General features: G+C 40.5%; 1 protein-coding gene across 5 annotated transcripts in view; it reads left to right on the top strand.

The window, feature by feature from the left end:
* reln (reelin) overlaps nucleotides 1-22736 on the top strand; it is a gene marked incomplete at its 5' end in the record, with an annotated part of 81996 nt that overhangs the window by 6853 nt on the left and 52407 nt on the right. For all 5 annotated transcript variants that reach the window (XM_036148092.1, XM_036148083.1, XM_036148087.1 and 2 more), the window contains 7 exon segments: nucleotides 4133-4203; nucleotides 14618-14650; nucleotides 14749-14827; nucleotides 17358-17454; nucleotides 18853-18904; nucleotides 21250-21358; nucleotides 21734-21974. In XM_036148092.1, the coding sequence (XP_036003985.1) occupies nucleotides 4133-4203; nucleotides 14618-14650; nucleotides 14749-14827; nucleotides 17358-17454; nucleotides 18853-18904; nucleotides 21250-21358; nucleotides 21734-21974 (682 nt within the window).

Raw genomic sequence — 22736 nt, 5'->3', positions numbered from 1 at the left:
CTTTGCATATTTACGGCAATCTAAGTAGCTACAGTTGTTTTCTTAATGTGTCTCGTTATTACCTACTAACAGTCATCGAGGTCAATTGCCCTCGTCTTTAAGCTCCTCACCGAGAGCAGCAAACTGACGTTTTTCAGGCTGTATTTGGAGCAATAACTATCAATGACCCTGTGCTAACAAGCAGGTAATTTGCCAAACAACTCCCAAATCCCTCTTCTGTGCAGCTTCATTAAATTTGCATGTTCTCTAAGAGCCCCCTTTTCAGTTAATTAATTCAAGGATGGAGCGAGTCATTGGAGGTGTAGCACAAATCGGATACAGTCACTACTTAGCGCATGAGAATAAAAAAAAAAAATCCGCTAAATTATATTGTATGAGAGCTGAAAATAACAAAATATTTCAGGTAAAATGGGCCCGGTCTTTATTTCTGCCCTTTGTTTACCTCTCTATTGTCCAGGTCGACAGGGTCATAGACACAGCTGGAATCCTCAGTGTTGCAGATAAATCACCCAATTAGGGCGTGTTATTTTAAAGGGAGAGGTCCAAATGCTCCAAATCAGCGCTGGCAACAGCAACCGCACCCCTCTGATGCTCTGCGTATTTATCATGATTACTAAACGGGCTTAGTGGGCTGGAAGAGAAGATGAGCTTTTAATTGGAGTTTCAGGAGAATAGTGGGTCTTTTTTTTTTCTAACTAGGAAAGTGGTTTTTTTTATCCTCAGATGTTGTTTACCCATCAGCATCTTTTTTTTTGTTGTAGCTTGACAGTAACGGGGCAGGTTCCATTTTTCCTTCAGGACTGGACTAATTGAATGAGCTGTAGAAGATTGTGGTCTATATTGACATAAACTAACACAGTTGCATCTTATTTCTTTTTTGGATTAAGATCTGGTGACTATAGAGGCCATTGGAGAAGATAGGGCACTGTTTTAATTAAGGTAGCCATCAGAAGACCAGTACACTATTGTCATAGAGGGACAGACACGGTCAGCTGCAATACTCAGGTAGAATGCAAAGCTTCAAGGATGCATGTTTGGAACTAAGGGGCCCAGAGCGTACCGAGCACATCTCCCTTATTATCCTACCACCAGCAGTCTGAACCATTGACACAAGTTAAAGTTTTGAGAAGACAAAATTATTGGCCTTATTCGCTTGCCTAGTTTCTAATTTATTCATTTCTCCTTGCTTTTAAGGGGCAATTTTTTTTTAACATGAAAATGTGGTTTAGGGTAAATCTGCCTTCTATACATATTTGCATGTGTGTGAGGACGTGTGTGTGTGTGTGTCTGAATGTGTAGTTAGCAGGGAGCTGTCAAGCCAGTTTCTGGGGGATACTTATGGCCAACAGCAACATGTAATCTAAAATGGATGACATGGCTAGTAATTACCCACTCCCGGCCCTTTTGGGAGCTCTTTGAGTGACAGCCTGTCCATCTGCATTCATGTTTCAGCTCCTATATAGCTTAGAGAGGCTGTGTGTGTGTGTGTGCGCCTTTACTGGCTCGCCTCGCCACTTGACAACAGATTGTGGTATTTGACTGACAAGGCCATCAACCACACCCCCTTAATCTATTTCCTCTGACCAAATCCGAACCCCGCTGCCTTCTCTTCCAATTTATTCACTGTACTCTCTCAGTTTTCACTATTTTCATCACAATCCCGGGGCGTTTGCTGAAATTTTTTCCCCCTCGAGATTAACGAAAGGGGGGATCCAAACGAGGGTTATTAAAGGGCCGTACAACTCCAAAAGAGGGAGAGACGAGAAAACGAAACCGCACATATTACTGCCCCTAATTCCCCCACCCAGTGAACCCCTGAAAAAAAAGTAACATTTAGCTGCTCTTTGTATGTGTGTGTGTGTGTGGGTTCGAGAGGGTGGCTGGACTAATGAGAGACACACGCTGAGGAAGCACTGGTGGGTGACGGCAGGCAGACACTGGTGTCACGCTGCTCAGATCAAACACTCTTCGGCTTAGATTAAAACGCTCTCTCCTGGCTACTGTCTTAATGATAAACATGCGCGCTGAAGTCAGAAAGACCTCTCCTGCACACAGAGATTTCAAATCAAGCAGCAGATCCTCTCCCATCGTATTTATTTTGTATTTTCCGTTCCTTTATTGTTTGCTCTGCAGACTGTTCCTTTTTATTTCATTCTGCAAGCTTCATTCTGGGCTTTAGTGTTTTCCGCTGCGTGTAGGAAGCGAGCTTCCTGAAGAGGATCTCTCACTCCTGGCCACCAAACAAGATCCGTTAAGTGAGCTTGAGCTGTTTAGTAAATATTTAAGGGCCGTGTTCCTACATCCCTGCCCGCTGTTCGTTACGCATCATCTTTTATTCATAAATACCAAAGCTTAAATTAGTTTTTTTTACCAATTCTGAAATATGAGTGTAATTAAGTATGTTTTCTCCCCAGCTATGCCCAGGCACAAGAGGTCTTTATCAATTAATGAACGGTCCATTCATCATTCATAGGACGAGATGAATGTGTAAATGCCTTGGCTCCCACAAAAAAAGGCATGAGTCGGCAGACTGAGTAGAGTTTGGATTCATGTGGGCTGTGAAAGAAAAAAAGAGGAGAAAGATGAATGAGGAAGCGTAAAGAGCGCAGTTTAGCCGCTTTGACGCAAGCTGGAGGTAAATGTCTGTCTGGCTGTTGCTAAATGTATAAACACAGGCAATAGTTAATTCACAGAGTTTAGGTGCATTTAAACTATGTAGCCTCATATCCCTCTAGAATCTACCGTCGTCCCTTGGCCGACTATTGTAACTCCTCAGGGGGGTCAAAAACTGGGCTATTTATGTAAATTGCATCCGCTGAGGCAGAGAGGGTCACTTCTTCTTGTCTTGTCGAGCTGCTGAGACACAGAGAGTGGCACAGGCTACAGTACTGGAAATAAATCTGCATGATAAGGAGCAATACCTTCACAAGCGATGAGTTTGCCCCAGTGATTACATATTAGAAACTATGCAAAGTCACTCCACTTTAGGAAAAAGATGCAACTTCAACAAACTTTCAATAGATTTAAGGAGACATAGATGTCTGTTTCCACTTGCTGAGAGCAGAAAAGTGGTGAAAACTTTGCTATTCAATTTCTTTTGTATGTAAATCGCCAATGAAGGGGGGCACCATATATATTTCCGCTTAGGGCACCACAAAATGGCTCTCTCATTTTTTATCAGAATAAACCCATCATCAACAACTCATGATGAAATAGTTGGGGAAATACAGTATCTCTCATTTTTCATTTTAAGGGCCAGGGCTTTGGTGGTTGATTATGAAAGAAACTGTTCAAAAAGCAAGGCCTGGATGTGAAATTGCCCTGGAACCACTTGGTAGAAAGCACCCTCAGAACGAGAATTTAAGATCCAGATCAAAATTAAAAACCCAAGGTAACAGAGCTTTCCTTCTTACAGCAGGCAGCTGTTGTGGATTCTCCTCACCAGTCTGCACAGGTCCGCTAACCCTGACCTCACAGAACTTCCACCTAAACCTAAAGAAGCACCTGCCACACCTGCAGGCTCAAAGCTGCACAGACTGAGCTAGATAGCACGCTGCTAATCACGTGTCCCGTGTTGTCCCCACAATGACAAGTTTGCTATGCGCAAGAACAGCAAAACGTGCCGTAATACAGATCATCATTTAAAAAGCGTATGACCCTCCACCCATAAATGCTTTGCATGTAGTAATATAGAAATGTTGTTGTGGGTTGCATCCTTAACCGTAAAAATATGTTAAAACCTTATTGGAAGCAATGGTCTACAATTGTATCCATTAAAAAGACCTGGGAATAATTTAAATGTGGTAAAAACAGTGAATAACGCCCCAATCCTTTTTATGTGCAGATTTAGTCTCAGATTTGCTTGTTGAAATTGAAAATGTGACTTTGTGAAGAAGTTTCTTGCTTTTATCTCAAAGTCAGATCTTAATGATTTCATAAAAAAAAAAAAAAAGCTTTCTTTCATGTACTACACTGAAATGCATTTTGGTAAAGTGGGAAATGATGCCATCTGTGCCAGATCGATCCTCAGACTGTATAATAAGGACAACCGGTTAACTTTCCCCGTGGTGGTGTTTATTTTAATGATCTTCCTCTCCTTCTCTTTTTCCTCTTCTTCCTTTCTCCCTCCCAGAGCCACAGCAACACATCGAGGACAGATCATTTTTAAGGATGCTTTGGCCCAGCAGCTGTGCGAGCAAGGAGGTAGGTAACAAGGACAACGGTGATATTCCTCTTCCCTGTCCGTGACACGACGCGGGCATAATGAATGATTATATCGCATTCATAGGTGTAATATACTGACATCTGTACAGCAACACAAACAAACGCATGCAGGATGTCGCATGGTCTCGCCTCCTGTCACTTTCCACCGTGTGTACGGGTGTTTTTGTCAGGATGTGGATGTCACAGAGCGGCTGATATGCCGGTTACTTCAGGACCGTGTCTCTGCAGCACGTCTTGGCTTTCTTTCCTCCTAATGATGCAGCCAGAGTCGGAGATATTCGGATGCCCTATATTGCCAGCTTAATTTCAGCTTATGCTAAACTCAGCTTTTTTCCCCCCACTCTACTCTTTTTCTCTCCCTCTCTGTCAGAGATTTACACTGTATTGCCAAGACTTCTTACATCCACTTTCTGTGACAGTCCTAAGTAGCTATTGACAGACAGTGCAGTCCCACTCTGCATGCCGAGTGTGTATAATTGCTTGTTTACAGGCAAGAAGCCTCCCTCCTCCTCCTCGCTTAAGAAATCCCCCCTTGTGGATCAAAATTTGTCTTCTAAACGAAGACAAACAGTCTAAACGCTGATGCTCTTTTTTCCCCACAAGTTTTAGGAGCAAAATAGTGCGGTTTGATGAAGAAAATGTAGCTTTTAGTTACTGCGTACAGAAACCTGATTTGATGGAGGCAGCTGAAGTTGCAGTCCCTGCCTGCGTACGTCCGTCAGTAGGTCATCAGAAACGTTTCAGAATAAAACACGCTGGACACCGAGCGCTGAAATTCACACTGCAAAAACGGATCTAAAAATAAGTAAAATGTTCTTAAAGTTAATGTATTTATCCTTGATTTGAGCAGGTAAATAAGATTATCTGCCAATGGAATGAGTATTTTGATCCCTAAAATAAGATAATCAGACATCCTGCACTTGAAATAAGATGATGGAGAGGAGTTGTTCCTATTTTAAGTGCAAAAATCTTATTCTATTGGCAAATCATCTTATTTACCTGCTCAAGTCAAGGACAAATACACTCATTTTAAGAACATTTAACTTATTTTTAGTTCCGTTTTTGCAGTGCATTATTTGGTGTCTTTTGAAAGAGACGAGGCTCAGAGCCCTGGTAGCCTCGCTCGAGCAACGGAGAGACGGAAAGACGAGAAGGGTTTTCTCCTTTTGTCTCCTTGCCGGAGAGCTCATCCTCTCACCGCCCCTGACACACTGCCCCAGTCTACCCTCGCTGTGCAGGAAACGTCTGCAGCCAACAACAGTCATTTAGCGGTAAAGTGCCAAGGCCCTGAAGCATCAACGCTAAACACACAGCCACTGGCCGCAGACGAGCTGGAAGGCAGAGATTTAGTCCTTACAAGACCTTGGTTGAGGCAAACTGGGAAGAGGACGGAGGAGGCGGGAGTGTGGGTAATGTAATACCCGGATATAATAAGTGCGGAGTGAGGTGAGTTAGGATTAAAGTGGTGACAGTGATAAGGGATCCAAAAGAGGAAGGCATCTGAGTACTGCAGACTATAAATTACAGAACGGACTACTGACGGGGCTGTTTCATTAAATAGAAAGGATATAAGTATTACGGAATAAAGAGAGAGTACTGATGAGCAGTTTGACAGTCATAAATGATACGTGATTTAACTTAGATATTTTAATTCATGGTCATTAACCTAAACAACAAGAGGAGCAGTAGACGTTAATGGACTTTAGTTTGGGGTGCCGTATTATTCCAGGATGGCTGAGATTTAAGGTGAAATCAACACACGTGTGTCAAGAGAAAGACACCGCAGTGTCTCATCAGGGTGGAATAAGCTATTACAGACGTACCCATGGAGAAAGCTGCTGGACTTTTAGCCAAAGGCTTCTCCAGCTTTGGACGAGATGGGAAACATCTTCAAGAAACAACAGGCAAAGTCCCGTCGCCTTCCATTTAAGCGTTTAGCTCCTCCAGAACACTCTTCCTTAAAGGCCAAAGTTCTAAGCTAATTTAAGGAAAAAAAACTAAAAGTTGTCCAATCAACAGATTCTCCAAACTAATCTGTGGATTTCTGGAGCTCCTCCTGAGTTACTACTCAGCATCTTTAAATGTTTCTCTAATTATTGCTTTCATTGCCCCGCCTTCAGTTTAGTTGGCCAGCCGCACCTTGGTAGGTTTGCAATTGTGCTATAGATGTTTAATCTCCAGATGATTAGATGTATAGTACTATGTCTCATATTCAACATTTGGGATTTTGTCTAATACCCAAACCCTGTTTTAAAACTTTTTTTTACAACTGTACCCCTGCTATGTTTCGTGGTCTATAAAAGGCTGTTAAATAATGTTCTCTAACAAACCGTCAGAGAGCAGCTGCATTTGTACTAAGATTAAGCAACCCAATTTACTCTACTATTTTAGGTAACTTGAGCAGGGAATTGGTTGATTTGGATTTCAGTAAGGGTATTTACAGTAGAGGGGGCTGAAAACGTATGTGTGATTTTCTTTTATTAAATCATGTATAGTTATGATCTGCTGGAGTTTTGATCATTTACTTACACAAAAAAATCCAAATAATAATGAGTGTGCAAAATTAAAGTATTCATTCTGGTAAAACAACAGCTAAATTAATTGTTTAAATGACTTTTAAGGCCATGATAAGCACATGTAAACCTCTGATCCGAACTGTAGCTGTTTTTTCACACCCAAACCTATGACTCTGTGTCTATAACTTGAAACTTGATGAACAGACAAAACAATACTTTAACATGAACTTTTTTTTGTCTGATTAAGAGTTAAAAGACGTAATTTGATAATAACAATTGACTAATTGGTTGCGCAATAGAGTGAGTCCAGTTTTTTTTTGTGGAAATAAGCAGCGAACTGGGAGACCCCGGGACAACTTTTCTTTGCCAATGGCACAACAAGGTGCAGAGCTGTTGCTAACCAGCATCTCCCCCAGTGGTGACCATTCACGTAAGAAATGATAATTTATCCGAGATGTAGCCATTTATGTAAAAGAATACGGAGAAAAGGCCCTCGATGAAGCCTTGTCTCCTCTGGGAGGATTGTGCACAAGTTTGAGGCGCGTTTAGTCTCATGTGTGTCGAGGGTTTCACATGTGTAAATATAGTTCCTTTAATGCACAATCTTCAAAATATGAAGTAGACTTAACAATTGCTCTTGCATTGTCAAACTTTTGTTTTGTTTGTGCAATATAATTGTGTAGACAAGCAAACTAAACCAAGTCAGAAAAAACATATTAAACTATTGATAAATTGCTTTCTCTTAGCAAAGGCTAACTTACCAGTCGATTGCACATGGAAATTCCTCCTATGTTATCAGATCTACCTTCATAAAATCTGCTGCCAGGGAGCAAAGAGGATCCAGGCAAATTTAGGAATTAACTTCGAACGTTAACGTGATATGAGGGTTCAAGCCACTTGGGAAGTTTAAATGCTTAAGACTCAAGCTTTTAAGAGCAAAAGAAATGGGAGTTAAGTTAATCTAGGTTATGATCCATGGAAGAGAGGGAGGGAAGGTAGAATAGGGAGCACAAAGGATTGAGACATGGAAGGAGAGGGCCCAAGTAAAAGGAAAAAAAATGGGTAGATTTGCAAGGGGACTATGGCAGGGAGGTGAAGCTGATGATGATACAGTCATAAAGTATGACTAAGATGAATCAAAAATCCTAATTCAAATGTAAATTTTAAGGATGAAATAAGATACAAAGTTGCACTGGATCAAGTGTCATGCAACATTTTGGTTATCCACAACATAAAGCTCCTGAAAAACCTCCAAAGACATGAGCAGGGCGCTGTGCGTGTGTGTGTGTGTGTGCGTGTGTGTGGGTGCACATTGCACAAGTGTGTAAAATAATCTGCAGCAGTTTGGGGGCTTCCTGACACCAGACATGCTCCCCCTTGCTCACACCTCCTTTCTGCTGTGCCAGCACACTTCTTCACCTCTTCCCTACAATCTGCCAGCAAAATCTTCCATCTCCTCTGCCAACATCCCTCTTAGCTTGTTTAGATCTGAACCCTAATAACCCACGCTGAAATTTCCATATTGTGTTTTTACAAAATAAAAGTGGATGTAATGTGTCTGTTGAATCATATTAGAAAAAAGCACCCAGTGATTTTTTTTTTGGGTTAAGCTGTTTTATAGCATGACACAAAAAGCAGTAGCTTTAAATAAGTAGGACTGAGCAAAAGTTTGTTCCTAGTTATTAAGTTGCTGCAAAAACACCAGTTCTGCCTAAAAGTCTGCATTGATAGCAAAAGTCTTGATGGAATTAGTCAAGAGCATCAGGAATTATGGCACAGAGTTGGGTAAAAAAGGGTGGAGCCCTTGGACGTGTTGAATTGCGCTGTGTGCCGTCCATCACTTCTGTGTCCTGACAGTGGGGCTAACAATCCAGAGCTTTCTGCCCAGCATCCCCAGCTTCTCTCATTTCCAGTGAGAGTATAAATCAGATCTTTATGGGCCCGGTCGAGCGTTCTGTGGCCCAGATGGATTATTAAAGGGACATATAACTCAAAGAGGCCACCAGTCCCTGAGGGACGCCTGATCACAGCGCAGCAGAGAGGGGACGGGTGGCCTGCCCCTCTCCCACCTCCTCACCACCCACCCACCCAGTCTGCCAGCCAGCCTGCTCTCCTGGCTGAATGCCATCCCTCACTGCTCCCTCGCAAGAAATCTTAAGACCTTGGTAGTCTGATTGTCTTTTCCTCCAGAGTCTTGGATATCTCTCGCAATAATTCCCTTTTTTTTCAGCATCGATGCATGTTTTTCCTGACATTTGACTTCTCATCTTTTGTCATTTTGGCTTTTATAGGTCTTTGTTATACTTGTATTTATTTTCTGACAAATGTCAAATTCTTTCTTTATTTGGATCTGATTTTCCAGGGGATCAACATAAACAACAAAATGCGCGACAATAACAAATACAGAAAAAACAACAACACAGAAATAAGTTATGGGGCAAAACCAAAACAAGATATATTGTTATGAAAGATGTTTTTCTTCTACCTGTAACAATACGTTACATTTAGGTAAGCATACCATACTATAATAGAATCTAAATACATTTACTGTACATCCAAAAAGAGAAATTCAATAAGCTGTATACACAAAACATATATGATATTGAATTTTATAATGAATTTATTCTCTGCTGAAACCGAGTAATTCCATCCCAAAAAAGTTTTAGACAACAGTCAGGGATTAGGGTTTTAGGTTATAGTGTCATAAGGTGCTGTATCTCATAGGCGCTGTCAGCAAAACTCCAGCAGTCATGCACGTCGATAATAGGAAAACACCGTCTCTGTTGAGTTGCACAAATATCTCTTCCTAGGATTATTAGCCAAGAAAATGTTTAATGTTTGCAAGATGACAAACTGGTAATCTGGACAAAAGAAAAACATGATCAAAACAGTCTTTCTAGGCCCAGATGATCAGCTTTGACCATATAGGTGGCACATCTCTTGGTTAAATGAAAGCTGCACACATGTTCGATGGGGCATTTATATGATACACATCAAATGTCTCTGTTCTTTACGGTCAAGAGGAGGAGAAGACACTGTGAAGTTCTTAGCCTATAGTGTCAGGACACCATTCAGAAATTATTGGTTGTTAAGGCAATACCTTTGAATGCCAACCCCTCAATTTTACCAAGAAAGAGATGTTCACCCACACCTCTGCATGAGGCCTCAGCAAATCATCTAAGGGCATTGATCCATGAAAATAACATATGTAATATTATATGCAGATGAAAATAATTATAATGATTTTTTTTAAACTGTATATCCTTTTCAAAATTATTTATTATTATTATTATTATTATTATTATTATTATTATTATTATTATTATTATTATTATTAATAATAATAATAAAATAATAATAATAACAATAATGACAACAATAACATTAATAATAATAACAATAATAATAATAATAATAATAATAATAATAATAATAATAATAATAATAATAATAATGCATTTCATTTGAAAGCGCCTTTCAGTGCTCCAAAGGACCCAATATATAAGCCATAAATCATGATAACAACAACACACATTAAAAGGTTTCAATGAACACAATTACAGTGAAAATGCATTCTTAAATGTGTTTTAGAGTTCAGACTTGCGGTACAAAGCTTTGCTCCCCATGGTGCTGAGACAGGCAGGAGGAACAGGAAGGTAAAAGGAAGGGGAGGATCCCAGGGTGCGGGGAGGGATAGCGACGTGAAGGAGATCAGAAAAGGGATGGGGGGTAGAAGGCCATAAATATGTACATAAAGATTTTGAATTGTATTCTGAATTTAACCGGGAGCCAGAGGAGCTGCTGCAGGGCTGGGGTCATGCGATGAAATAAGGGGATTTTGGAAATAATGCGAGCAGTTGAATTTTAAACCACTTGAAGCTTATTGCACAATATTACTGTCCATAATAAAAGCTACAACTTAGCACTAAAAAAGGATTTCATAAGCTTTCCCAATCAGAACTGCAAGTGTCGCCGTGATTCCATTTTAAGGTCACAGCCCTGTTTTTAACTTTGGGTCAAAGCCTCGTTTGTGTTCGGTGGAATTAAGTATTTACAATGTGACCGTGGGAAGCCATTCTTTTAAGTCTCTGTAGACAAACAAAAACTGCATCCTGCACCCTGGTGAGTCCATAATTGCAACCACCAGTTGCACCACAGCGAGGCAACTTCAAATGCAGTCCACGTCTTCGAGAATGCGAGTCAGACGAAGGGAAAACGAGCAAAACGAGTCCGCGAGGAGCGGGGGTGCAGTTCAGAGCGTGCATAGAGAAGTGGAAGGGGAAGAGATTAGAGTTGAATGAAGGGGCGAAGATTTAAGATGACTTGTGCCCCGTGCTCTTTGTGCCAACATGTTCGAATCTGCCAAAAGCTTATGCTCATTTGTCCCCAGTTGTCGCGCTCCGATCCTGCTCGTCAGCACCCGTCTGATTTGAGCCGTCGCATATTTCAGTCTAGTGTCCCTTGTGTTTATTTAGCGGGTTCTTATTATTTTTTTTGCGCATTAATACGTGCTCGTACAGAGGCGACTGGTTCCAGCCGCGTAACCCAAAGCTTTCTAAGAACCGTGTGCTTTCCCCATGCACGCTCGCGTGTTTAAGCCCTGGCCAAGAAGATACAGGCATTAGCAGAGATGAGCTGCTAATAGACGAGGCGGTAATTGAAGTCTTTAGGAAAGTGAGAGGGGATTAATCCGAGCGAAATGAGCACCACTGTCTGCTCCTGATGCGCAGAGGGTGAGGCGGGGAAAGCAGAAGAAGTGTGATAGAGAGACGGCGTGCAGAGAGTGATGAAGCGTAGAAAAAGAAAACTGTAAATGAGGGCCTTTTTGGAAACTTGGGGAGGGGGGGAGGGGGGATTATCCTAAAAAAAATAATAATAATAAAAAATCTGCTGGGCCATTCTCCAGTCGGACGGTCTATCTTGTTAAAAAACAAGCCAAAGAAGGCCACAGAGGGCAGAACTATCAAACAATGTGTACACGTCTCGTGTTTTACAGCTGAGTAACAGCGTTTGTTTTGAACAAGAAACATTTGAGGACTGCGCGCGCTGGGACTGATGGCTACTGTCAACATATCCTGAATCAGCAAACACTGTTGGATTAGAGGGGTGAGGACTAAAGATGGAGACAAAGAGCACAGGCTCTTTGATCTGGGCTCCATCGCCGCGCGGCGTTCCAGCGAGGGATCTGGGCTTTACGGGCTGCCGGAGGAGCAGCAAGTGAACCAGCCAGCTCTGTCATACAGCCGCTAGAACTTTAGAATCCAAAGTCAGCATGAAAACTTTTCCACCTATGCAGAAATTTTAAATCCATCCTAAAAAAAAAAAAAAAAAAAAGCATTTGCGGCAATGAGAAATGAGGGTAGCTAATGAAAGCAAAGCTCCGGCTCAGATGAGGACATTTGCAGGACCATTATGAAAGGAGACGGCCATTTTTGATAATCCCTCCTGCCTATATTCAGGTTCAGTTGTTTAAAAGGGGCTTTGGGTAGGCTTTCCTTAAAATTGTAAAAGAGTCTTAAGTGGCTGAGTTAAACTTTGGAACGAATCCTTGCAGTGTTATCTGAGTGCGTCTCACTAGGGAGAGTAGGGAACAACATCTAGGGAAGAGAGTTGTGGGCAGATTATTCTTTTTATAAAGTCAGAAGCAGGGCTGGAGTAATAAGACTAGAGTAGAAGAGAAAATATCAAGTACTAAAAAATAAAATTAGAACTCATCTGGTCATTAACCAGATAACTAGTCAAACCAAAAGCCACATTTTAATAATTTCTACAACCAATTTTAACAGGATTAACTTTAAGGCATCAGTCCGGGATCTTAATAGTGTTTGGCTGTAGGTCTGACGCAGTGTACTGTGTGAAGTTTTCATATTTTATGTTGTTAAGTAATTTATCCTTATAACCATTTGGAAATTGCAAGTCAACGAGTATCAGAAAGCAGCACAGCGCAGCTATGGGGGATTTTTAGTTTTAGTTTACTTTTGCAATCTATAGAACAAAAAGTTGAATTTGGATGACAAATGTCCAACTTAATATGTTGTGACGTGTAAGTCAATAAGTTTGGTTTTGGTATCTCTGGGTTGAACTCTGCGTTTTGGCACGTTGTTTGTTTTGCTCTCTAGGTTTTTCTTGCCACTCAGTTGTGTTTCGTTATGTTCAGTCTCAGATATTGTTCCTCAAACTATCTGGTGTTAGTGTTATTGCTACCATCATACAAAAAAAGGGAAATGGAAAAAATGTTCCTGTAAATATGTGTACAGACATCGTTCTACTAATAGGGAAGGCATGGTTGGATTGATGGGAAATAAGCATTGCATCTGGATACTCTGACTGCTAGAAGTTCATTAGAGTGAGAGCTTGCAGAAAAAAAAACGGTCTCTGCTGTGGCTGGTTTTTGTAACTAGTGCCCTGCAGCGCCAACCTGTGGGTAAAAGTCTTAACAGTTTGTGTGCAGGATGTGTGGGGTCTGCAGAAGTGCTAGCTGCCCTTTTCCTGACCCTAAACCTGCACAAGTCCTGGATCGAGGGGAAGTCAGCCCATGATACTCTCTTCAGACTTAATTGTTTGCTGTAGTTTTGACCTGTTCTGTTTCATGGATGAGCCAAACCAAGCGGTGATGGCCGTGCACAAAACCACAGCCGTGCAGAAGATGACCAGCAGCTGCTGTGTGGGTTTGCTGCAGGAAGTCCAGGCCTTCCTGCTCAACGATGTCTATGTGCGATGACCAATCTCAGGTCCAGAGAAAGGGTGGGTCACAGAAACCAGAACTGATCCACAGCAGACAGTGTTGTTCTCAGTCTGGGTTCGGACCAATGGCAGTGTCCATGGATAGAGTCCATCTAGATGCTTTGCTCTTTCAAGTCAAGCATTTTGGACAGCTGTGTCGTGTGATATGTGCACTTACACAAATGAAATCGATATTGGAGAACCAGTGGATGGCCGATTTTTGGACCACCACCACTTTACACCTACCTGCCAACTCAATTCTGTGACTGCCAGCCTCGGCTACATTTAGCAGTGCTCTCCAGCGATCAGCACCTGAGAAAAGTTTTTGCATTGTTTTTCTCTTAGAATTTATTTTATTTTTCCTGGCATATGAGGCTTGAACCTGTATGGCTTTCCTGGCACACTCCTGATGAATAATGTCTTTTGTGTCCTCTAAACTCTAAATACATTCTGTAAATATTCTTGTTTCTTTTTCTGAAGTCTAAACCTTTACTGTTGACTACCCAATCCAAAATTTCCAGCCCAAAAAAAACATTGTAAATGTTTTCCTTTTGTCCTTAAATCTCAAATTAGATGTTTTTCTACAAAGTATAATTGAGTTTGAATGATTTTTCTAACTCTCAGCTGATTCATTAAGATCTAAACTCTGAGCCCCCACCCGCCCCTGTCTGTCGGTCTCTCCCCGTCCCCTGGGAGAGATTGATGGCTGAATGTGTTTGCTGGGCAGCGGCCACAGATCACGGCACGCATTCGCCTCTGGAGAGGATGATGGTTAATTGCCATTGAACCATTAATCATAGCAGCCAGTCCTTTCATTGCTGAAAGGAATTAACATCAGTAGCTAGGATACTCGGGGGAAACACAGAAAAACTTTGTTTTACTCAGATATGATGTCAGATTGGCTACTTTTTTTCGTGTTTCTCACATCCTGAAAGAGTACAGTTAAAAGTTGCAAACTGGGTAAATATAGATTGGCTGTGTGTGCTGGGATACATATTTGCATGGAAGCATTTGTGTTTGTACATGTACTTTCCAGCTTTGCTTGTGTCCACGTGCAGCAACTATCTGTAAGTTATGCCCAGAAATGACATTAGGCTTCACTCGTTGATGCATGGTGTGACGATGACTTGCCTAACAGCTCTTATCTGTTTCAGCTCCGACCGAGTCCCCTCTGCAACCCAATCTCGGTGAGTCTAAATTTCATTACATGTCGTAATGAATTGTTTTTCAGTACTTTACTGCAGTAGATATAACTGTTAGCATATTGTGTATCGTATGTTTATAGTGGAGCTCCATGCAAAACATGCTGTGCTACGAGACGACTTTGACTCAAACATCCCAGGAGAGTTAGACCCTAACATATGGTAGGTGAAAAGGCTTCAGTTCCTCTTGCAGTCTCAAAGGCCACTTGTGTTTTCCAGGTACACTTAGTCATATGTAGCAAAGGTTTAGTCATCTGTAGCCTACCAGTTTTTAAGGGATCCTCAAGTTTTTTTTTGTGGCAAACTGTAAGAAGACCAGAATATTGTGGCTGTAGGGAATGAGCATGGCAGCTATTTACAGTGCTTGCAAAAGTATTCAAACATTTTGGACTTTTCCACTTTTTGTCACATTGCAGATGCAAACATTAATGTATTACAATTAGGGCTGGACGATGATTCAGTAACAATATATATCGATTGATTGATGTATATCGATGATAAAAAAAAAGGGTCAATAAAAAGTTCAATAGAATAATGGTTTTCCTTCCTTTCGCATTCTAGCCTATCATGTAGGTTAATATTACAGTCGTTCCATTCTCCCAACCAATCACAAACGCAGAACCAGGAACGCACCGTCACCAAGCTCCGCCCCTTCAAAGAGTTCAGAGAGCACACATTCTTTTTTGTTTTTTAAAAACTTTTAGTTTTGGTAAACAGTTGGTTGATTTAAGGGGTTGAGTTTGAATTCAGTGTTTGTGTGTTCTGTATCTAAAAATAGGTCGCTATGCAACAGCGTAAAACGGCCAGGGCTGTATTTAAGATGTTTTGAATTTGTTGACAATTATCGATATCGATCAATATGAATTGTATTTTATCGCTAGGCTTTTTAGTCCAGCCCTAAATACAATGGGTTTTTATGTGATGAATGATGGAAAGTAGGGCACATTTGTGTCTGCAAAGGAGACCTATAAACGTCTGATTTGTAATCAAATCCTGGGGTTGAATTTGTATTCACCTCCTTTGCTCTGTGACCCAAATCTAATTGAGAATCTTTGGCAAGATGTGAAAATCACTGAAATCACTGTTCACAGACACTCTCCATCAAATCTGATGGAGCATGAGGGGTTTTGAAAGAAGAGAGGACAAATTTACATAGCAAGTAAGGACATACCTCAAAATATCTACCGCCATATTGGATGGGTCTCTCCTACTCAAGGCTGGCTTAGCAGCCAACAGGAGTAAACGCAGAGGGAGCAACTTTACCCGTATATTCTGGAGTTTATGGTTGCAATAACCAGGGTTTACTGCTGAAAGTAGATCAGGCGGGACAGATCACCATTTTGGGCTAAGATTGGTTCTGAAGCTGAGTTTTACTTGGTGAAAAAACAATGCAGAAACCCAACATATGGACAATGATTTTATGCTTATTAATTTATTATCACTGTATTTCATAAACTATGGCAGAATCACGTTGCCAGATTAAGTACCCTGGAGTTACAGAGCACCAACGCATGCAAGAAGCTGTGCAAAAAGTTGTTTTTCAAGGGTCTTAAGCTCCAGTGTTTGCAAGCAGGGTAATATAAGACAGTGGAATGACCTGGAAATTTTAAAGAACACTTTTCCAGGCCTTTAAAAAATGTGTATGCATTTGTGAATGCACAGCATTCACAAATATTAAGAAATTATTGTTGGTGTGTAGAGAAAGCCCAAGATTGTACATGTGAGAGAGTGAAATAAATTTAAATGAACAATCAAACGTGTTTCTTTACTCAAATATAAAATGTATTAATTTATACATGTATTAACTTGTAATACCACATGCCTCTTTGTTTAAGAGCATAAAACAATATATTTCAGTATGAAAGCACATATTTATTTACATATTTTATAGTATGCCGTACAACACGTCGGTCTTTGTTAAATAGCATAAAACACAATATTTCAGTATGAAATCACATATTTATACGTTAATATGCAAAATGTCTATCTCTTAAAGAGCATACATTTATGAAATATGTTGTTTAAAAAACATATTTCAGCATTGAAACATGTTTTTTTATGTGTGACAGCATCCTGTATCATATCCACATCTCTGCTGTTTGTAACAAACCAAACTGTGTGAAAATGCGGCAAAAATGCAGGGAATTATGATTTATTTTAGCTGGACAAACAGCTTCCTTAGTACAATTAAGGAAGCTGTTTGGATGTTTGGATGGGTCGCCTGAGAGACCCATCCAAAATGGCGGTCATCCCGAAACGTCAGATCCAGTAGGCAGCACCAGTCCATGGGGCCTCCACCTATATAATTTATATGGTCCCACCTGTGACACACCGGATAATCATGTTATATAGTCCTCTGAGCGAGTTCCTGGTCTTCGTCCAGTGGGAGGTACCTGGAGAACCTACAAAGGGAAGTGGCCTGGGGGCATCCTGATCAGATGTCCAATCCTCATATACATATCACACACATGTGTGTATGTGTGTGTGTGTGTGCATTTATGTTAACCCTTCAGCTAAAAATCCTGTCAAAAATGCACTGAAGTTTACAGTTATAACATAAAAAAAAACTCTTCACGTGGGATGGAAACTTTTGCTAAGCACCGAATGTACTCATATGGTTTCCGCCAAGATGACTTCTTTTTAGCGATCCTCTTAATGTATCTCTGTTTTATCTCTTCATAACTCTTCTCAGGTCTGAGTGCAGCAACTGTGAGGTTGGAGAGCAGTGCGGTGTGCTGATGCATGGCAGAGGTGTCACTTTCTGTGAGCACTTTGGAGAGCGAGAGCTGGTAAATACCATGTTTGACCACAGTCCCACGGCCACATATTTTATGGCCCATTGACTATGGATCCCAACCAGCTGCCCAGCGGCCACAACCACATCCACGCTAAACACGCTAGCCTTGAATAGAGTAGAGTTTTAAATGTAAAAATTCCTAGTGCTGTGGTACTTCACTTAAGATGAAAAATTAGATGAGAAGTAAATGAATACATTGTGTAATTCTAAAATAATTGTTAATGTGATTTAAAAAGCAAAAAATACTAACATCATATAGTCAGCATTGCTAATAAATGAACATACATTTGCATTTGGTCTGTCTAAGTATACTACACCATACTTCTGTAAAACAAAACAAAAATTAAACTGCCTTTATTTTGGGTTTAAACCATGGTTATCAGTTTGAAGAAAAAACAAATGAGTTGGTGCATAATGTGAAGCTGTTTTTATTTGATCCATTTTCACAATTTGAAGTAAAATATTTTAATAATAAAACTTTATGTTAGCTTTTCATTCTTTAACTGAATTACTAAATTTTGGTTCACTTGCAACACTTTTTTTTGACATTCAGTTTCCAGGCTGACCAGCACGCTGGGGGGCTAGAACAAAGCTTCATGTACAGCAGGTGCATTGTTCCATATAAACATGCATATAGGGTCTACAGGGCTGAAGATCACATCATGGCAACTAAAAGTAAAGCTGTAATACACACACAGTCATAAGTGTTTATCCGTCCTTTCTTTTCCTCTTTGTGTCTCTGCAAAGTGGATTTTAAACGGGTTGTTTTGCTGTGAGAGATGAAAGCTTCACACTTCACTACAGAGAAGTGTTCTGTGCCTGGTGATTTTGTTTACATCTGTGATAAGCAGCCGCTTTGTCTTTCACTGTTCCAGTTGTTTTAAGCAGCTCCTTGGCAGCTCTTCTATCAAATGCAACAAAAATAATAATCCAGAAACAAAGACATACTCAAGCAAAGACGAATAAAGCAGGTCAAGGCAATCTATAGCTAAAAGCAGCACCCACCTTGCTTATTATTACTCTCATTATGTAAACAAACACACAAAAACAGTTTTTACAGTTTATAAATAACAATTAAAACTTCCCATTTAATATTTAAACTGTCACAAATTCCCCCAGAATTCACTTTTTCTCATAAACCCCAAACAAACTAGATTTCTTACCAATTCATGCCTGATTTTTGTCTACAAGACGAGCTATTCAACTCTGAGATTTCATGATTCAAACTCTGCAACTACCATACACTAATAGCTCATCCCTGAAATATAAAAAAGGTAAAGGAGTGCCTGTTTAGAAATGTGTTTATATTGGAAGATCTTATCTATTTAGAAAGAGACCACCACTTTTCAGGGTAATTCTGAACTCCGACTATCTTGTTTGTCCTCCTCAGACCACAGTACCTCTTAACACCAGCACAGCCTCGGTCCTGCAGTTTGCGCTGGGTGAGTATCCAATGTCTGATGGCTTCTCAAAAACACACTGTGTTTATATATATATATATATATATATATATATATATATATATATATATATATATATATATATATATATATATATATAGATAGATAGATAGATAGATAGATAGATAGATAGATAGATAGATAGATAGATAGATAGATAGATAGATAGATGGACAGAAAAAACTATTACACAGACTTTTGAAATAAATTAATAAATAAACACATAAATAAATTATCTGCGGTTGAAACAATTCATCCCAAACTTATCTGCCCAAAGAACGCTGTTCCAAACATTTTGGTCTTTCTCTACATTCTCTCCAGTAAACCTAACTCTGGTTTTCATGTTTTTCCTACAAAACAGTTGCTTCCTTCTTTCCTGCTTGATTCTGCACACATGCATTCTCATCTCAACAGTAGTAAAACTCGGCTGTAGATCCCATGATGACAATTTAATGTTTTTGTAGCTTCCTGTGATCTGGTTTCAGGTTAAATTTGCTTGGATAGCCAGACATGGACAGCTTGGCAGTTGCTTTAAATGTCCTCTTATACACTGTTTTCCATTGAATGGAAAGATTTTTGATCATTTTAAAACCTCTTTAAATACCTCACCAGATTTAGTTCCTGCAATAATGTTCATTTTGAGGGCCTCAGAGAGGTCCTATGATCTTAACTTCAACAGGTCATTAGAACACCAAACTAATTATCTGAGGTGAAAACAGAAAAAAACATCTTTAAAAATGTTGTGATCTAATCATGTGCACCAATTTCAGAAATAATATTTTTTCTTACTCTTAGCTGACACTATCAGAAATATTTTTTTTCCAGTTTTTATTTAGTTTGATCAATGACATTTCTCTATAATGTTAAATGTATATTACACATAATAAAAAACCTTTTTATTTTTCACAGGACTATACATTTGTGTATTTTCTCCTCCTGACTGATACTTTTTTTTTGTAAAATGGGGTAATTTTAATTAAGGGGAACCTCTCTGTCAACAATGAGGTCAGTTGCAAGATGCAAATCTCCACCTGTTATAGTTCCTTAATCAAATTTTCTATAATGAAGGGCCTAACCTAAAATATTGAAGTTTGAATTCAAAGTTCTTTAATTCTTATTCCTTTGACCTTCACAGAAGTGTGTGGTTGTTTTTTTTATCTGAAATTTACAGGATGTATCATTTTTAAGGTAGAGCATTTTTAAATCATATATTATGGCCTTCCTTTTTTACATGACAACCATTTTAATAGGTGTTTAGACCTTTTATATCCACTTTATGAGACCTTTTGTAACTCTTTGTGTCGAAACTGTCCATCCTGCAAGACAAAACACCTCTTTGTCTACTTCAGGGAGACAGTGCTCATTTAAACTGTTTCATGTCAGTAAATCTGCCGGTGCAAACCATATTTCAGCGTTTCTTTCTCCGTCCCACTGTCCTCGCTCCTGCTACCCCTCGTAACAGTAATCAATGATTTACAATTTCTAGAAAGACACTGAGAAGGCCATGGTAGAGTTTTAGAGGCGTTGTATTTTTCATGTCCATTACATCCATCTACCTCTTCTCGGGGGAGATGGATGTAATGGACATGAGAAAATAGGAGAAAATAAAAGTACATAAAGGTAATGCCTCGCCTCCAACCCACTGTCTTGTCAGGCTGCCGGGTTCTTTGAAGGTCCGTCACAAGGGTTTGTGTTGTGCAGCTAGACGTGAGAAACGAAAAGTGGTTAGAGCTGGGTTACTGCTTGTTGCATTCGAGCAGCATGAATTTTAAACATGCCACATGGTGTAGTGAAAAAAAAAACGGATTTCAGTGGGGAGGGATGGGGGGGCGACACTGGGGGTTACCATCTTAGTCCATTTACAGCCTTTGACCCCATTTACTCCCACAGCATCTAAAAAAACTCCACATTTAAAAATAGTTTAAGTTAAGTCTGTGCATGTACACAGTCACACACGTCTGCACGTCCGCACACACACACACACACACACACACACACACACACACACACACACACACACACACACACACACACACACACAGAGTGCATCCGACTGTCAGATAGGGTTTAGTCGGTCATTTCTGCCTTCGCATCACCATCCTTATCAAGCATCATCTTCTCTAAATCCGTACGAACTGCTGACTGACTCCTTTGTCGTGACACCATTTACAGTTCAACCTCTCAATTTGACATTGCACAGAAGAGTGGGAGAATTCACCATGCTCTCTGGCAAATAATAAAATGCATCCAACTTTTAGGTTTTTCCTCGATAGTATACTTTTTTTTTTTTAACCTGAGTGCCCTGTTTCTGTGCTTCTCCTCCCCAGGCTCAGGTTCCTGTCGCTTCAGTTACTCAGATCCCAGCATCGCGGTGTCATACTGCCTGAGTGGCAACGCGAACGCCTCTGATGACTGGATCACGCTGGAAAAGATCAAGTCGGTTTCATTCTCCTCTCTCCTTCCTCCTGCCTCATCCATCACACACACAGTCCTTCCATCTGTTATAAACACCCGCCCTCCCTTTTCCCTCTTCACACCTCCCCCTCTTAATTTGTCATTTCTCTCCTGTTTTGTGTCTTAACGATCCACTTGTTTTTAATCCCTAATATCTCATGGCCTCAGCCGTTTTCTCAGCTTTCGTACAAGCGTCGTAAAAAGGATTGTTCAGTCAGAGTGTGGTGTTAGGTTTCATTTTAAACACGTGGACTTGTTCAAAAGTCTGTTCTTCAGAAATATGATGTGTGATTTGCTTAATGTGCTTTTTACACTTAATTCTTCATGATAATCATAACTCCCCCTCTTCTATTATAGAGCTCCTACAAATAGCAGCACCGTCGTCCACCTGGTACCACTCCCACATTCCTCCAGAGGCGAGGCCGTTCGTCTCCGCTGGTCTCAGGAGACCCCCCACGGCCCTGAAGGATATGAGTCCTGCTGGGGCCTGGACAATGTGCTGCTGGTAAACTCTGCCCACAGAGTGACCCTGATAGATGACAACCTGGATCCCCTGGACACCGCAAACTGGCTCTTCTTCCCTGGCGCCACCATCAAGGTACGCTAATAAAGTATTAATAGTTCTTTATAAATGCATTTTGTTTGATATGCCAGGACAAAGTAGTGCGTGATGCGGAGCGAGAAGGGTTCTTGATTTTCTTTTTTCTTTCTTTTAAGAAATACAAATAAATCGTCCCCAACAGCATGATAGTGTCACTGGCGTGTATAAAGGTAGAGATTTTAGGTTCAGTGTGATGTCTGTAGAGCTTCTTTGTCTTTATTAACCTGCTTATATTTACTAATGTTTTCTCACAAACCTCCCAACTCTTCACAGAACGGCTGAATCTAGGGTTCAGTCGTTCTGCGAGGGGTCATTTTAATCTTGGATTAAAATGCACACAAGTGGACTCGCGCTGACCGAACAAATACCTGGGCCTCCTAAGCTGACTCGTCTCAATGTTGATGAGCAGCGGCTCTACTCCAAGCCCCTGCCTGCAGGCCGAGCTCCCCACCCTATTTATTTATGCTGCAGGACATGCTCATTTAGGCCACTTGTATATCCGGCATCTCGTTGTTTCTGTCATGACCCTAATGCCATGACCATTGGTGAGGGCAGAGACGTAGAACGATGTCCCTACCCTCCATACAACAGATAGGCGCAGCGTACGCATCGGTGCGGCAGCTTTACCGATCCACCCTCACTCTGAAACAACTCCTCAGGATGCTTATAAAGGGCAGATAACCTGTTCAGGTGGACTATATTTATTAATTACGAGGCATCTGATTTCTGAAGGCTGTTGATTACATCGGAATTAGGTAT

The sequence above is a fragment of the Fundulus heteroclitus genome, chromosome 2, assembly GCF_011125445.2.
Source record: "Fundulus heteroclitus isolate FHET01 chromosome 2, MU-UCD_Fhet_4.1, whole genome shotgun sequence".
Taxonomy (NCBI): Eukaryota; Metazoa; Chordata; class Actinopteri; order Cyprinodontiformes; family Fundulidae; genus Fundulus; species Fundulus heteroclitus.
Note: the sequence above shows the minus strand (reverse complement) of the source record. Positions and strands in the feature narration are given on the sequence as shown.